Genomic DNA, 16,259 nt, shown 5'->3' with positions numbered 1-16,259 from the left:
TTCCTCACTGTGGAAAATCTACTGTATGAAGAGTCTGATTTTGAAAAATAATGAGAAATGAGAAATTCGTCTCGCTTCCGAGACGAAAAGTACATCTTCAAATTCGAGACGGGACGAAAGATTTCTGAAGTACCGTAGGCAACACTAATGCAAGATGATTAATAGTTTAAAAACTATAAATTGTACGACATAATGAAGATGTCAACGTTTAAAGATATGCAACTCGTTACTCAACATATTCCGATAGTAAGTATAGTTTAAATGTTGTTATATTACACTCTTTCTGGACTTCTCTTGACACGTAAGAATTCTGATAACTTCTAAATGAAAGTAAGAAAAATCAGGAAATAAATTTTGTACATAAATTTACAAAACAAGACAAGATAAAAAGAGCTTTCCGAGGATCCAGATGAGACGAGAGTTCTAGAAACGAGACGAGAAAACAAGTTTGTAGTCTCGCCTTACCTCGTGGGCAACAATAAACCAGTTGAGAATGCTCCAAGAGCATTGCCAGAACGAACTTAAAAAGAATGGGGATATGGAATGGGAAGGATAAATGTGATTGTTTCTACACGTAAAGCTTTTTATCCGCACCTTGTTCTGTTTCTCGCAAAAAAATTAGCAAAATATCATCGCTCTATGACTTACAGTTCCCGAAATATGACTCCTGAAATCTCCCGAAATTCGAACTTTTTTGACCCATATCTGGGGAATGGTGGTCAGTTGCCCAGTACCAAGTTGATCAATGACCACCGATTACTATTTGGTACCAAAATGTTCACCACCCTCTTAGGTATTGATCAACACCAATATCATTTGTGTATAACTTATGGTTCCCAAGATATGGCTCCTTAAATCTCTGGAAATTGGCCATTTTTTGGCCAATATCTCGAGAACGGTAAGAGTGACGCGAAACATGTAATCACTTTCTCAAATAGTTTTTGATGCTCTATGGAATGCAGGATACAATATTGAGAAATTCTCAAATAACAGACAGACAGAGAATTCAGTAACGAAATTTTTAAGTTCGTTGAAAATAAATTTTGTTACAAAATGTTACAAGCTGAATAGAACTTTCCACTTTTTAGTGAAGCAAAATTGAAATATAAAACTTAAGCGATAAACTTTGTGTTATTTATTTTAATTTCTCTTTTCATTGATAACATTTAAGTTTTAGGTTGTGTTGTAGCACTACAAAAAGGAAATGTATTTAAAAGTACTTATTTAAAAGTATTCATTTAGTAGTCTGGATGTATAAATACTTAAGGGAAAAAATGAACAAAATGTTCGCTTACTTGATAGAGCTTCGAACAATGATAATTTACATGTTGATCGCTTATTACAAATATTCTGTTTATTTAAGTGCATGAAAGTACAGAAATTTTAATATTATTTTGTTTGTAGTTTCTTATCAATTTATCTATGAAAGTCCTACTATACATAATAACATAATTACGTCTTGTCTTGTTGTAACATTAGAAACGTTCAAAAAATATGAATATTATATGTATTAGGTAATTTATTATATTGACTTGAAGATGTTTTTGACAACTTGTCTGTTAATATTCGGTACTAGTGGATGCGTGGCTAGAATACAGCCTGACGTTCAGAGGATCGTTGTTATCTTACTACATTCGAATGAGACAATGACGTTTCCTACTATCATCGCTAGAAACTAGACGATGTTCTCTCATACACAACTAGTCTCGATAACTCTAAATCCTTTGCATTTTTTGTGTTGCGTTGCAATTCGAAGTTTTTGAAGACTGATACGAATGAAGTCTCCCATCAGTCAAATCCTTTGTAATGACTGAAGCATGATTGATAGATTTCTCAAGAAATTATCAGTTAAGCCTCTGTAGATGATAAATCTCCACAGAACATTAAGATTATTCAAAGGTTCCCTCATAATAAACCAACAGGAAATGTAGATAGAATGTTCCAGTTCATAATATGAAATGCGTAAGAACTTTTATTTTCATTTCTTTCACTTCTCACTTATAGTGCATTTCAAAACATCCTCAGTAATCCTCAGCACCAACAGACATTCGTAGAACTCAACTGCCAGCATTCTCTTAACACTGAATAAAGTACGAATGTTCGAACAGCGACTCGTAGTTGAAGACGTACTAATGTGACAAAAACTTTATGTTTTAAAATATACATTACAACACAGCGTTTAGAACATCTAATACGTATATTCCCTTAATAACAACTTAACTAATTATTATATTAATCTCTTAGCAACCTATTAACGTTACAATTTTAAATTTATTATTCTTTAAGGTGTATTATTTGCTTGTTCTTCTTTAAGTTTGTGCTAAAAATATGTGGTAAGCCAGTTACCGTTGTAAGCTTCTATTTTAAACTTATGCTGAAATTTGTGGCAATTATGGAGAAAGTTATTGTAAGATTTAAATTCGTGTTAAAATATGTAGAAATTATAGCCAAAGTTACCGTTGTAAGCTTGAATGTTAAACTTATACTAAAATTGTGGCAATTACGCGTATGGCGAAAGTTATCGTTTTAAGCTTCTACTTTAAACTTGCTTTAAAATTTGCGGCAATTATAGCGAAATTTTAATAATAATAATAATAATAATAATAATAATAATAATAATAATAATAATAATAATAATAATAATAATAATAGAATGTACGGTAATCCTACTGAAAATATGATGGTTTTGATGGCCCATTATTTTATAATTTTACACATTTCTAATTTTGTCTTGGAGCTGACGTGAACTTTGAGATGTTAATCACAAACTTGCTTTCATAGTACAATTTTACAATGCACAAGTAATGGAATTATGCAAATACAACTTTATTAAATGTGGCTCGTTTTATCATATACAGAACATTCGCTGCATTGCATTAACATAATCATTATAAATACATTCAAGACAATAATCAAAGAACACGGTAAAATGTTTCTAGTACACTGAAGCATTTATATGAATCTGACGTTACATAAGCGAGGATTTTGCATTACTACGTACATTGGATCTGCTTAAGAGAGAGGTCAAGACGCTGCTGTTATGGGGGCAAAGTTGGCCTTGCAAATTACAATAACTATTATATTTTGACATTATAAAATAGAACAAACCAATATGGGCTGAACTCAGAAGCTCCCGACATGCAAAGCAGTGAAACACATCCTCTCTCGCCGGGCTACTTGCCAACCAAATTTAATTTAAATCCAACCAGTAGCTACCGAGAAATAAAGTACCACATACAAGCTGATCCTGGCCCTGGCCGAGCTCGGGTACCGAATATAGACATCTTAATTCCTTAGACGATGGGCTACTTGTCCACCATATTTCTTTCAGATCTGGCCTTAGTTACCGAGAAATAAAGTACCACGCACAAGGCGAACCGACCCCATAAAAGGTGAGCAAAAACCAGTGTGTCGATGGCCGACCTCGGCCACCAATATAATTTAGTAATATTTATTTTTGAGACGATAGGTACTTGCTCACCAAATGTAGTTTACGACTGGCCACTAATTACTGAGAAATAAAGTACCACGCACAGACATACACACATACACCTGGAGTGAAATATAAGCTCATGTATCCCGCACGCCGTAAGATAAAAAAATACGTAACATGGAATATTTCGTTACGCACAAAATAAAAAATGGCAACCTTTTACAGGTTTCGTAGCAGCTATGCCTAAGCCTATGCTTACTTCTAGAAAGATAAATAATTTCTAAAATACTCATTCCAGATATTCTCTTGAATTTCCTGTGTTTGCTTTTAGGGTCGCCTGCGATACAATGTCGTGTCTCGAAAGTGTATACATTTCTATTAGAAGAGCACTGTCTCGTCTCCTGCCTTGTCACCAAAGTTTTGTATCAATTTATCTCCTAGACAACTTTATTTGATTCTGAAAAGCGAGATAAACACTTTTCTAATACTTATATAGATGGCAGAATTCACATTATAGAAATTAGTTTCTGTCAATGCAGTGGCGTATTTACGATTTTGTTTCGGGGGCTTTGCTAAGTTTTTGGGGGGGGCTTTGCCTGAAAATGTGAAAATTCAGCAAGATATTTCATATACTTTACTATAGTAAGTAAGGTTTCGAGGGAGGGCTTAAGCCCGGAAGCCTTCCCCCTAAATACGCCACTGTGTCAATGAAATTAAATGAAATCTTCAGTTTCTGCCAAGTTGAAAAGTTCAATTAACTTTTTCAAGTAGAGCTGTGCTGACCAGGCGGCCAGCTTAATATCTAACTCCGCAATCAACTTACAATGTCAACCATTTTGTGCTCTCATCAGTAATAGAACCTGAAACCACGTACTACCAAATAAGCTTTGAGACAAATGATTGCGCAGGGATATTGCATTCCTATGAAGACATTTTACATACACTGAACGCAAATTTTATACACATACAAAGCAGCATATTGAGAATTAGCAGAATTACTTTAAAAACACAATTTCTTCCCAATCAAAAAGGACTTTTAGGAGATAAAGGCTTTCAAAAAAATATCTACGAGCTACATACAAGAGGCTAAAATGAAATTAAATTTCTAGTTTTACTTTCCACCATTATGCTCTTTAAGCTAAAGGAAACAGAAGATTAATGAAGATGAATGATTATGAAGTAATTGGTAAATTGAGAATGTAGGAGGAAACAGAAGAACTCCGGAAAACCCACAAACACAGTATTGTCAATCATAAATTTGCGTGGCCGGAGATCGAACTAGAGCCCCTCGTACCAGAGGTGAGCGTTCTACCACTAAGCCACCGTTACCTCCAAAACTTATGACGAATAGGAACATTAAATCACTTCTGTTGCGGCAAGAGCAGCCAGCTGTCAATAGTGTAGATAGACAGGGTGAACGAATTTTCTTCCTGGTGGACGCAAGTTCCCTGGAACTCAAACTTCATGAAGAGTATCAAAAATAGAGGGGAAAGATTATACAGGGTTTCCAATATACAATGCAACCCGGAGTTTGGGATAGTAGAACTTTTGAACCTGAAGCGAAATACAAATAATGGTTATACCAAAATGAAGCGTTGTTCATGCATATATTTTTAAACTAGGAAGCAACGATTGAAGTACACTAGGAACCACACAGTGTTGCCAGATGTAACCGAAGGTGTAAATCAGTGTTTTTGCAAAACATGTAAATTGACTCACAACTCATACGTATGGATATTATATCGTTAATTTTCAGTTTGCTTATTTGGAGTAGATTGGAAACTATGGAGTAGAGAAAAAATAATTTTTCATTTACACCGATAACTAATTGGATGAGGGCTCTGTAAGGGGGAACTAGGAAAATCGTAGTTTTCATAAGTTAACACTCTGAATTGGCAACCCTGCTGATGTTTCAGTGCATCAAAAAGTGTGTTAATGATCTGTCTACATTATGCAATTCCTGAGAACAATGAAAAAGAAACTTTGAAATTATCATTAACACACCTTTTGGTATAACCATTATTTGTCTATCGCTTCAGGTTCAAAAGTTGTACTATCCGAAACTCCGGCTTGCATTGTATATTGGACACCCTGTATATATACCCAAAATATATATACAAAAATCACACTTGCCCTGAAAGAATATGGGATTGAGTGCTTGAAATATCTCTCCTTTGATGAAATTCTACATACACCACTGTATTGCATTATAATGTAATGTTAGTGTGTTCGGTGAGAAAACGTAAAGAAGCGGTTACGCGTGCTTTATAATAAGAAAACATAAGAATGCAGGAGAAACGCATGGGCGTCGATCCTGAAGAGACCGACAGGGTTAGGCTGAGGTATTTGTATTACAGTCTTCATTGATGTCTTATTAGACAATATCTGGCAAATTGAATGAGACCACCCAAAGTTATACAAATTCGACGCCACTGGAGAAAGTAGAATGTGTCAACCTGAAATGTATTTTGTAGTTCAAAGTTACTATCTTTATGGTAATCCAAGATATCTAACAGTTTCCGAATCTTTGTAGAAACTCTGTTATTACTCGTAGAAAAGCAATATGCCATGTATAATCTTTCTTGCGCAACGCTATACTGTCCTGGAAATGATACTGTTTACCAATGTTCTATCTAGACACGTTATGGGGAAGAAATTCCCCCACTAATATGAATAGAAGTACCCCAAATTTAGAAGCTACAGGTATGACACATAGGAGATGAATATGGTCTCTTCCATAAAGCCTTAGATTTCCTCCCCCCTCCTTCCCCGAAATCTAAAGACTGGACAAAGCACTGCATAAATAAGGAAATACGATTCTCCTTTGTTCTTCCATAAACAGGTAATTTAAAACTATGACTTGCAGTTTGTTGTAATTAAATTCATTTTCATAGACTGAGAGAATGGTTGGCGTACACAGATATACAATTCTTATTTATTTATTTTTTTTTCTAACCACAAAAGATATACAGTTTTTTCTTTCGGTTTTAATATCCCGATATAGCATGTGATGAAGCGGATATAATGTTTGCTGTTGGTTGTTTCCCATGTATTTAGTTTCCGATGGAAGATTCACACACACACACACAACACGGCGTCTTAAGTCTAAAAACAGCGCAATTTCTGTTAAATGCTGCACGCAAACTTTTTAAAAATACATCTCACAGAAGAAGAGTTTTGCTTAGGAAATATACACGAACAGAATACATGCAAAGTCTTTTTCATTTTTTTTGTTCTTTTATTTTAAAAAAAATCTGCACAGATGACCACGCATCACGCTTTCATGTGGACAGAGAGAATACGTCAACGAACAGACCGGACAAGACATGCACTGGGTTGCAAGACCAAATTTTCCAAGACTAACAGCCATCATAATTTTATGTTCAGCGTCATATTTACCTTGGCATGAGTGTAATAAACAAGAACCGCCTTCCACGATTTTATCCACCACTTATATGAGCGTATATATAGCAATGCATCTCTATTAGACTAGGTATATCAAGATGAGTGTGTGTAGACTAAGAAACAACATGTGGTATTTGGTAAGAGTGTTTGTTGCTTTACATAGTCTTCAACCAAGTTACTATTTTTTAAATTTTTTTATTCAGTGTGTTTATTGCTACTGTGTTTTAACTTTTGGCTACAGTTGTTAACCGAATAATTTCGAGCAAGAGTAAGAAGAAATTTCGGTGTTCAACAAAGATAAGATAAAGGGCCATTTCACTGTTTTCTGTTGACTAAAGTTAAACCATGTGTTTCCAGAAGGAGTGTTTCCAAGGACTTTTTTTTTGGGGGGGGGGGAGAATATGATCACCTAATACTGTTCAACCTAGTGCATTGGTTCCTAACCTGTGTAGCGTGCCCCCTTGGAGGCGTAAATGGCGAACAAGGGGCCCATACCACTGAGAGCAATGAAGTTCATACATATTTACAAAAATTACAAAGAATTTTTAAATGAAATAGGTACAAAACAAAACAACTATTAGGGGACACAAAGGCTCAGTGGCACAGTGCTCATCTCTGGTGGTAGGGGCCCCTGGTTCAACCCCAGGCAAAGTGAATTTGTGATAGATAACATCATATCTGAGTTTTTTCTCGGGGTTCTACCGTTTTCTTCCAGATTCTCACAAAGAAAAACGTATATGGCATAGTTAAAAACGTAGGTTACATGCGTAAATCCTAGCTTTTGATCGTAATGTATGACTATAGAAAAAATATGTAGCATTCTGCACCATATGGATAACTGAAAACGTATGTTTTATACGTACTTTCCGTATAAGTGTTCCGAATAAACGTACTTTGCGTACCAAAGAAAGAACTGTATGTGAGCGGTCGGGATCTCACATACAGATGTACGTATATAACATATAGCTGACGTATGTAACATACGTATAAGTATGTAATATACGGAAAACTGTTAGATGTCATACATTTTGCGGCGGTATAATGTAATATGTAAGCGGGAAAAGTATGTAACATAGGATAACGTATGCTTCGTACAGATTTCCGTAGTAAACGAAAGGTTCCTTATGTTTGTAAAATATACCGCTGTCCGGATAACGAATTTTTTTCAGTGCATCACCAATTCTTTCGCTATCACTTATGTTATAATCCGTCTCCTTTAGCCGGAAGGGACGTAAAAGTTTAAAGTTTCATTCCACTTTCCCAAAGTGGCTATAAGGTAAAACTGTGAATTTATGAAAAACAAAGGTGGTGAAAAATAATACTGCATTACAATGACATACAGAAGTCTTGCTGAAAATAAATATAAATTGGTGAGATTATTATAATTATTGAATATTTGAGAATTTAGAGAAGATACATCTGAAATCACAAAACGAGTCAGATAAAAAAAAAGCACATATGACAAACGAGCAAACAGGAGGGGAGTGTAAAGTATGAAGGGCTTACTAAGGGGCCACCAGGTAAGCAAGGTTGGGAACCACAGATCTAGTGCTTAAAGCAGTTTCCATCAAATGTTCTAGTCTCCTCAACTCGAGGGAATAATAATAATAATAATAATAATAATAATAATAATAATAATAATAATAATAATAATAATAATAATAATAATAATAATAATAATAATAATAATAGCTTTATTTTGAGTACTGCGAATAGCTTTTAAGCAAAAGTACTGCACTTTGTAAATTATCAAGTTAAGACTCTGTTCAGAAGGTAAGCTATCAAATTTCCAAGGTTCAATCTGATTGTTAGAAGAATAAGATTTAAATCAAAACAGTCAATTTCTTATTATATCGAACTATAATCAAACCTCTTAATATTTTAGAATAATTTGAGTAAAAACTAAAACGACTCAACTGTCTCTCTCTTTTGTGCAACCTCAATTTATATAAATACTTTTGACCTATATTACAAATACAAAATAACAGTATCAAACTCCAACAGTATCAAGGAACAAAATCACCTCACTTGTGAATATGGATTACTTACTGTTGTATAATGTTATATCGATCAATCCTCTATATGCTGGAGGCTACATGTTAAATTGATAAACAATAATTTAATTTATAAGCATCCGGCCATGAAATCAAGCTTGCGGACACATGCACTAAGTTGTTGTCAATGTCATGAAAATAGTATTTCGATATTAATTTTATGAGCACATATTAAAAATTTCCAACGGATGCTTGAGCTACGGAGCCAAGGCCATACCCATATAGTCGGCACCTATGGTGTACGGAATTGCTAATGTTCAATACTACATTCCTCTTTAGTTTTGGAACAAGAACACCACTAATGTGTTTTGAAATGAAATGTTATCTAGTTTAACGTCCCACGTTATGCACCAAGGCTAAGGGAGATGGTGATGATGAGAAATGAATGAAATGGTGAAATGAAGAAAGTAGGAGGAAACAGGAAAACCTCGAAAAAACCCACGCAGATGGTGTTTGCCCACCAAATAAACCTCACATGGCGAAACCTGGGATCGAACCAGGGACCCCATGAACCAAGGTGAACGCTCTACCGGTACTTGTACAAGACTCTTGGTTTTGGTCGTAGTCTTAGTCTTGCATGCAAGACTTTTGCCAAAACTGCAAGCCCAAGACTCTTGCGCTCAACACTAGAGAGCAGAAGGGACCTGTTATTAGCATAACCGGAAACAAGCATATCGAAGATTTATGTATGGAAGTTCGTTTGATGAACAGAACTCTATCAAAACGCAAACTGCAATTTTCTCTCACTCTCCCTAAAAAAGGTAACATGTTTGGTCTCAGGTCGTTTATTTATGTATGCTTGATAATCGTTCTTCGTTATACTCCGCGAATACGTGAACTCTTAAGCATACCAAAATTACATTATCTTATCTCATCTCCGAGATAGCTGTATTTCAGTACCACTCACTGGTCATAGCATAACCCTGATAGTCATCTTATACAAAAAAAATTAAGATATTTGTTCTGAAACTATGCACAGCGTTACGATACACCGCAACTGACTTAGTTGACGCGCAAATTGACTTTGGTGAAAGGACTGATTTCTATTTACAAACTTTGTCAGCAATGATAAGGCTATATAGGGCAAAATTTACTGTTTAAATGTAATTTGAACAATTGGCGAGTTCGCTGTTCTCTCACCAAGAATTAAACCCGGGATCTCGTGCATCGCGCCAGCCACTATTTTATTTTATTTTGGGAGGGATCCAAATTCAATATGAAGATAAATTATATAAAACTAAAAAAACATCCTTAAAATTAGACTACATTTAAAGGAGGTGAAGATTTAGGGAAGTAAGGGCTCCCTTAGGACTTCCTCTCCTGCGTACGTCCCTGGTATCTATATTCCAAACTCTGACAAGAACTACTTCTGTAACTACAGAATAAACAGTAACGCTGAAAAGGTCTAACAACAATCATTGCTTAACATTAGAAAGAGGCAGATCATCTATAGTTTCAACAATGTAGATTAGCGTTTGAAATCTTAAACTTTTGACCTGCGGTACACCTCCGTTTTGAAAGATAGAAATAATAAGAATTTTAGGAATGATCCAAAAATGCATCAAAATATTGCGATCTTGGCCAATAGTTAGCTTTGAATCAGGCGCCACAAAATTTTTGAACGGTCACTAAATCGACTTTTCGTAATAGTTTTCATAAGTAGAAGCTTTGCTTTGTTTACAATTAAACACAAATAATTTGTTGAACAAAACAATGTATTCAGATTTAAAAATTACATATATACAAAAAATTATATATATACAATTACATACAAATTTTCTTATTTTTTACGGGATAAGGACATCATACTAACAAGTAAAGTTCTCCAAGTGTCACACTCCGATTTGCGTGTAACTCCTGGAGTGAGTAAAGAAATCAAAAGTAGGACATACGTATTTTTTTATATAGGCCAACGTGGGGGATGAAGGGGATAGAGAGCCCTCTAAAGTGCGAATATAGCTCAATATGACACCTATTTTCAAGGCCATAACTAGCAACACACAACGTGGATGTGCTTGAAATTCCTGTAGTGAGTAAAGGAATCAAAAGTAAGGCATACGTGTTTTTTAAATCGACCAACGTGGGGGATGAAGGTGGTAAACACCTCCCTGAACTGTGAACATAGAGCAGTATGACTCCTTGTAGGAAGACCATAACTAGCAACGCACACTGTTTTGCTTGAAACTCCTGCACTCAATAGAGAAATCAAAAGTAGGAGATATGTGTTTTTTTTAATCGGCCAACGTGTGGGATCAAGGGGATAAACATCCGCCTAAACTGCAAACATACGAAATACTACACATGTTAAGAAGATCACAACTAGTTACACCGTTAGAGATACACATTGCTTAATGTTGGAAAACACCTATAAGTTTGGTTACTTTACGTGAAACAATATTGTGCGCCCGTTTAAATGCCCATAACCATGTTTTTTATTCCGTAAATGAAACGAGATTGTGCTCCTGACTTGCCTGGAGAGCCCAACGATGCATATTTACGTCGTGCAGTGGTAAATGTACACCTACGAAGGTTTGAAAGTTCTGCAATACCTCACGCAATTTGTCTTTGCGTATTCCACCTGAAGAGACTTCAACGGTACGACTGTTTTCTGGACGTCACTCTGTTGTAGTGTCGCATAATGGACTGTAATGACAATCTCTCTCGTTTTCCTCTCTTCCATAATTCAACTGCTTACCTCTTGTATTCCAAGTCCACAGACTTACCACTCATATCACCGCTGATCCTCGTAAATATCAACCACTTCTTCAGTCAGTGATGGCATTTGGTTCCATGACATCCTCATCCAAATCAAAGTGTACAGAAACGTCATCGTTGTATATTAGTATGGTTCTATCTGTAGCGTCATTGATCAATTTCCGGAAGCAGTTTGCAAGGTGTGTCACTGCCCTGTTTGGAGGTGGTTCTGGAATTTTTGCAATAGCAAAATAGGCTGCAAGTAGACGCATGACATTTAGTGGGTTTACCCCTTTTTAGGACATTATAGCTTTGACTTATTACGGTCAATAAACATAATGATAAGCATACCGTATTGTGCATATATATGTATATATATATATCGTTCAGCGCACGTCATCAATGATATATAAGACACATGGTATACGATTGACCCAGTGACCATTGTTTACTGATAACTTATCGGCACACTTGTACTTGAACATATTGCTCTGATAGACAATTTACTGTGGCGTGATTGTCTTTTTATTAATACGAGATAACATTCCACTTGTAATACGCTTATCAAGGATAAAACAAATTAAATCGGTATCCAATTGTGTTATGATTTGTTCGTAATTATCATTTAATTTCTAGTATCGTGTGATGTAACCATGCTCTAAACACTCAAAATATGGCTTTCTAAAACAGGAACAAACGACTGTTCAAACTTTAGTAACGAATTCCAATCTTACATTTCACCTTGGCCATATTTACAAGAGACCAATCTATTGTTTTTCTGAAATCTTTCTATAGCAATAGTTTTAAGACAATCAGACATGGGTATTTATCGTTCAAGAATTCATAGCACTTCTCACAGATGATGAGACAATATTCGTAATTGATTCGCCATTTGCCAGGCGTATCGACTACTTTTAGGATGTCTTGCCCTTATTGTTTCTATCTCTATGAATTTTAGCGAATCGACAGAGTGCGTTGCTCGTTATGGCTTTCCTACAAGGAGACATATTGTGAAATGTTCGCAGTTTGCGGGGATGTTAATCCCCTTCATCCCCCACGTTGACCGATATAAAAAAAGCACATATGTCCTACTTTTGATTCCTTTATTCATTCCAGGAGTTTCATGCAAATCGGAGTATGACACTTGGAAAACCTTGCTCGTGAATTAAGTGATAGTTTGGGTTTAGCTACTGCATGTAGTTCTCCAGATATTAGGCCTACAAGAAAATTTTTGATTGAAATATATTGGATCTTCTGATCCAATAAAATCTTCTATAAAATGTGAATTATTTTCAATTAATATCCCAATTTTCTGGCTGCACAGCAGTGGTTCCGTCGCGGTATATCGTTTGAAAATTGCTAATTTAAGTAGTGAAGTGTGTATTAGATAAGTGGGAGACCAGGGTTTGCGTTTCTGTTAGTGCAGAGCTCAAATGTTTGTTATTCGCCTTCGGAGTAATGTACATGTACTCTAATAATTTATAAAAAGATTCTTTTCTTTTGGTCCCTGTAACATTTCGTGCCGAGGATTTATCTGATTCCTGGTGGGGTGGCATGAACTAAGGAGCCTATGTTAAATTTTATGCCCAAGACTCACGTAATGTTGATACTGAAAACAAATGATAAGCTCGTAAAATACAATCTTTGTTCCAAGAATGGATTCAATTGAATTTGGTGATTAGAACAGGTTTTCTCTTATTTTGCATGAAGACATTTTTACGTAGGAGAAAGAATGAATGTTCGAGTAGAAGGAAATATTTACCCCTGTAACTATTCTGATCCATATAGCATTTCTCCTAGTACTTCCTTTCGAATTCATTTCTGCTTGTGACATACATCATGAATCGGAATGTAATTAACACAATTAGTTGCTTTTTCTGAAACTTTTAAGTATTTTCATTGGATTACAAATCTTTGAATTTAACGTCCCAGGATTAAGCCCTTTAGGATAAGGGAGACGATGATTAAAGCAAGTGATTAAGGATGGAAGAATTGGTGGAATGAGAAAGTGGGAGGAAACGGAAGTACCCTGAGGAAACCCACGAGCACGATGTTGTCTACCACAAACTTACCTGGCCGGGAATCGAACCAGGAACCCACGCTCTTCCACTGAGATCACCGTGCCCTCATTTGATTGGATTATTTCGTAATAGCTGTGATAAAGATTATAATCTTATGTTAGGTCCTAGCGAACGTAGTTCGAACACGATCATTTACATCGTTCCCATTAAAAGTAGCTTCAAAGCGCTATTATTATTCCATACATAATTATTTATAAACTTCAAACTGTTTCTCATAATTCAACATCGATTCATACAGTCTCATTATTTTTCTTTTTTCTTTTTCTTTTCTTTCTTTCTTTCTATTTTTTTTAAGTAGAGATGAATCCTTATGTGTCAACCCAACTAACTGAAATTTTATGATTTTTTGTATTCATTAAGATTAATGAAAAGCATGTCTTTACACTTATCAAAGTATTTACCATGTTTTTATTTCATACCATCCTTGGGGCACTTCAAAAAGAAACTTCCAGTTTGATTAAGTGAAGGAAATAATATAATGAGTGGCCAAAGGAAACTTCTTAATTCAATTTAGTGAAAATATCAATAGGTATTTTGTTAACCAAATTAGATGTGTTTAGTGTTTTAAAAAAACAAGAGCATGTTTATAGTATCAAATGGCGTAGATAGGTGCCTAAATTAAATATCAAACCTTGGCCTCATTTCGAATTGGTTTTCGTTTTTTACATAGGGAAATTCTTCTTGTGAAATTACCAGATTTGAATCACGTATCATCACATAATCAGGTTAATTATGTAATCAAGATAAATCAAGAAACAATCAAGATAAACTGTTATTATTTGGAACATTTCTTTGAATACTGCTATTATTGTTATTATTTCTAATGATGTTCAACTTATGAATGAAAAATAGCTTGTCACATTCGTCATTAAGAAAGAATTTTTTGATTATTGTTATATTCATTTTTAATCCATATTCACCCCTATATTCTTTTTTAAAATCTTCTTTTAACAGTTAATTAAAGCGCCGATTGTCACTTATAAAACTAATATTCTAGCATTAGGCAATCATTTTTATAAGCAGCATTTAGGCTTAGTTCTAATTTTTTGTACACATGTTTGAATGTAAGGAGCCTCAGGACAACTGAACGATTTCTCGTCATTAAGAACTTAACCTCCCCAGGGCTATGTCATCAATGTTAAATGCTTGACACGTTGTTACATATATTTCATGAATATTAATATGAAGGGAAGTGAATGCATAATGTTATTTATGTCTGACAATTTATCTCATTTGGATTTCATATATACAGCAGTAAGAATACATAGCTTACTAATAAACAGATCCAGTTTTCTTTTTAATAATCGGAAGTGTGATTATGATTGTTAATATCTTGTTCTCTGTATATTTTTATCTAGTAAATTATCTCTATGTATTTTTTATATATAATGGTCTAATGACCAAAGGCAAATTTTTAGGCTGTTCTGATCAATATTCTGTAGTTATTTAAAGAAGCTCAAGGTAGTATCAAGGAAAGCCAAGAGGCTAGAAATCTTGCAAGCTTACATTTGGGTATGTGATGAAAGAGAGTTTTAGCATTTAATTCAAGCTTGTTTTGCATAATTTTAACACTGTTCTATATGATCGTTGATCAGTATAAATCAATAGTGTTGTTTCTAGTAATGTTTCAAATTCTAATTATAAAAAAATATTATTTCCTATGAAGATCGTTTTTTAAATGTAAAAATACATTTTATATTATAACTAGGGTGTACGTGTAATATTTCCCTTCGTGAATTCCATTACTGCTAGACAATGATAATCCTTATTATTAGTTCTTCAATCCGTGTACTTAGGTTGTTACTTTCACAACTTCTCCGGGTGTTCTGCGGCCGGAAGGCAGGAATACTTTTCAAGAAACTCATGGCCCACTTCCACAAAAAATACAGTGAGGGTGATGAAATTTGTCCACATATTTCATAAACAAACAACTAATAATGTTGCTATACGCCTTTTTTCCCACGTACACTTTCGTTTGTGATTGACACATTTAACACTATCACAAATGACAGTGATGATTTCAGGGGATGGCAAGGGAGAAAATTGTTCTCCGGAGCTATGAAATTCTCTCCTGGGACATTTCTCCGATTGTCCTCAACCTGGATTATCAATATTTTCGCACTACTAATTTCAGCCTTTGTTTATTCAAATTCATCCCCAGGGATAATCTAAAATCATAATTGATCTAATTTGACTTGAAAAGTGGACTATAGGATAACTTCAAAATCTCAATGCGCATCATTATTCCTCTCTATAGACCATTGCCTATAGTGTTAGGTTTCCGCGCCAACCGGTATATATATATATATATATATATATATATAGAGAGAGAGAGAGAGAGTTAATTTTAGTTTGACCTCCCGTCCAGCAGCGAGGCTATATGAGACGCGGACTTACTGTTTAACGTGGAATCCGAACCACATGAGCTCCCGATGAGAATCGAACCCCAGCTCTCCCACGCCAATAGCTAGGGACCAGTGGTATTCCAGTGCTTGCGGACTTATTAATTTACTTTCAAATATGTGATTTTTTTTCTTATCACATCAACTTAACCATTGCCTAATCTGATGCAAAAACAGATCCTGCAATTTA

General features: G+C 35.0%; 1 protein-coding gene across 1 annotated transcript in view; it reads left to right on the top strand.

The window, feature by feature from the left end:
• The first annotated feature begins 6,940 nt into the window (after window positions 1-6,940).
• The window catches only part of LOC145686577 (uncharacterized), a 29,357-nt gene continuing 20,038 nt past the window's right edge, over window positions 6,941-16,259 (top strand). The window contains exon 1 of the mRNA XM_081760014.1: window positions 6,941-6,975. Coding sequence (XP_081616140.1) covers window positions 6,964-6,975 — 12 coding nt within the window. The 5' untranslated portion in view covers window positions 6,941-6,963. The remainder of the gene's footprint in view (window positions 6,976-16,259) is intronic.

Source organism: Thermobia domestica, chromosome 5 (genome assembly GCF_964235325.1).
Source record: "Thermobia domestica chromosome 5, izTheDome1.hap1.1, whole genome shotgun sequence".
Taxonomy (NCBI): domain Eukaryota; kingdom Metazoa; phylum Arthropoda; class Insecta; order Zygentoma; family Lepismatidae; genus Thermobia; species Thermobia domestica.
This window is presented reverse-complemented; position numbering and strand designations above follow the sequence as displayed.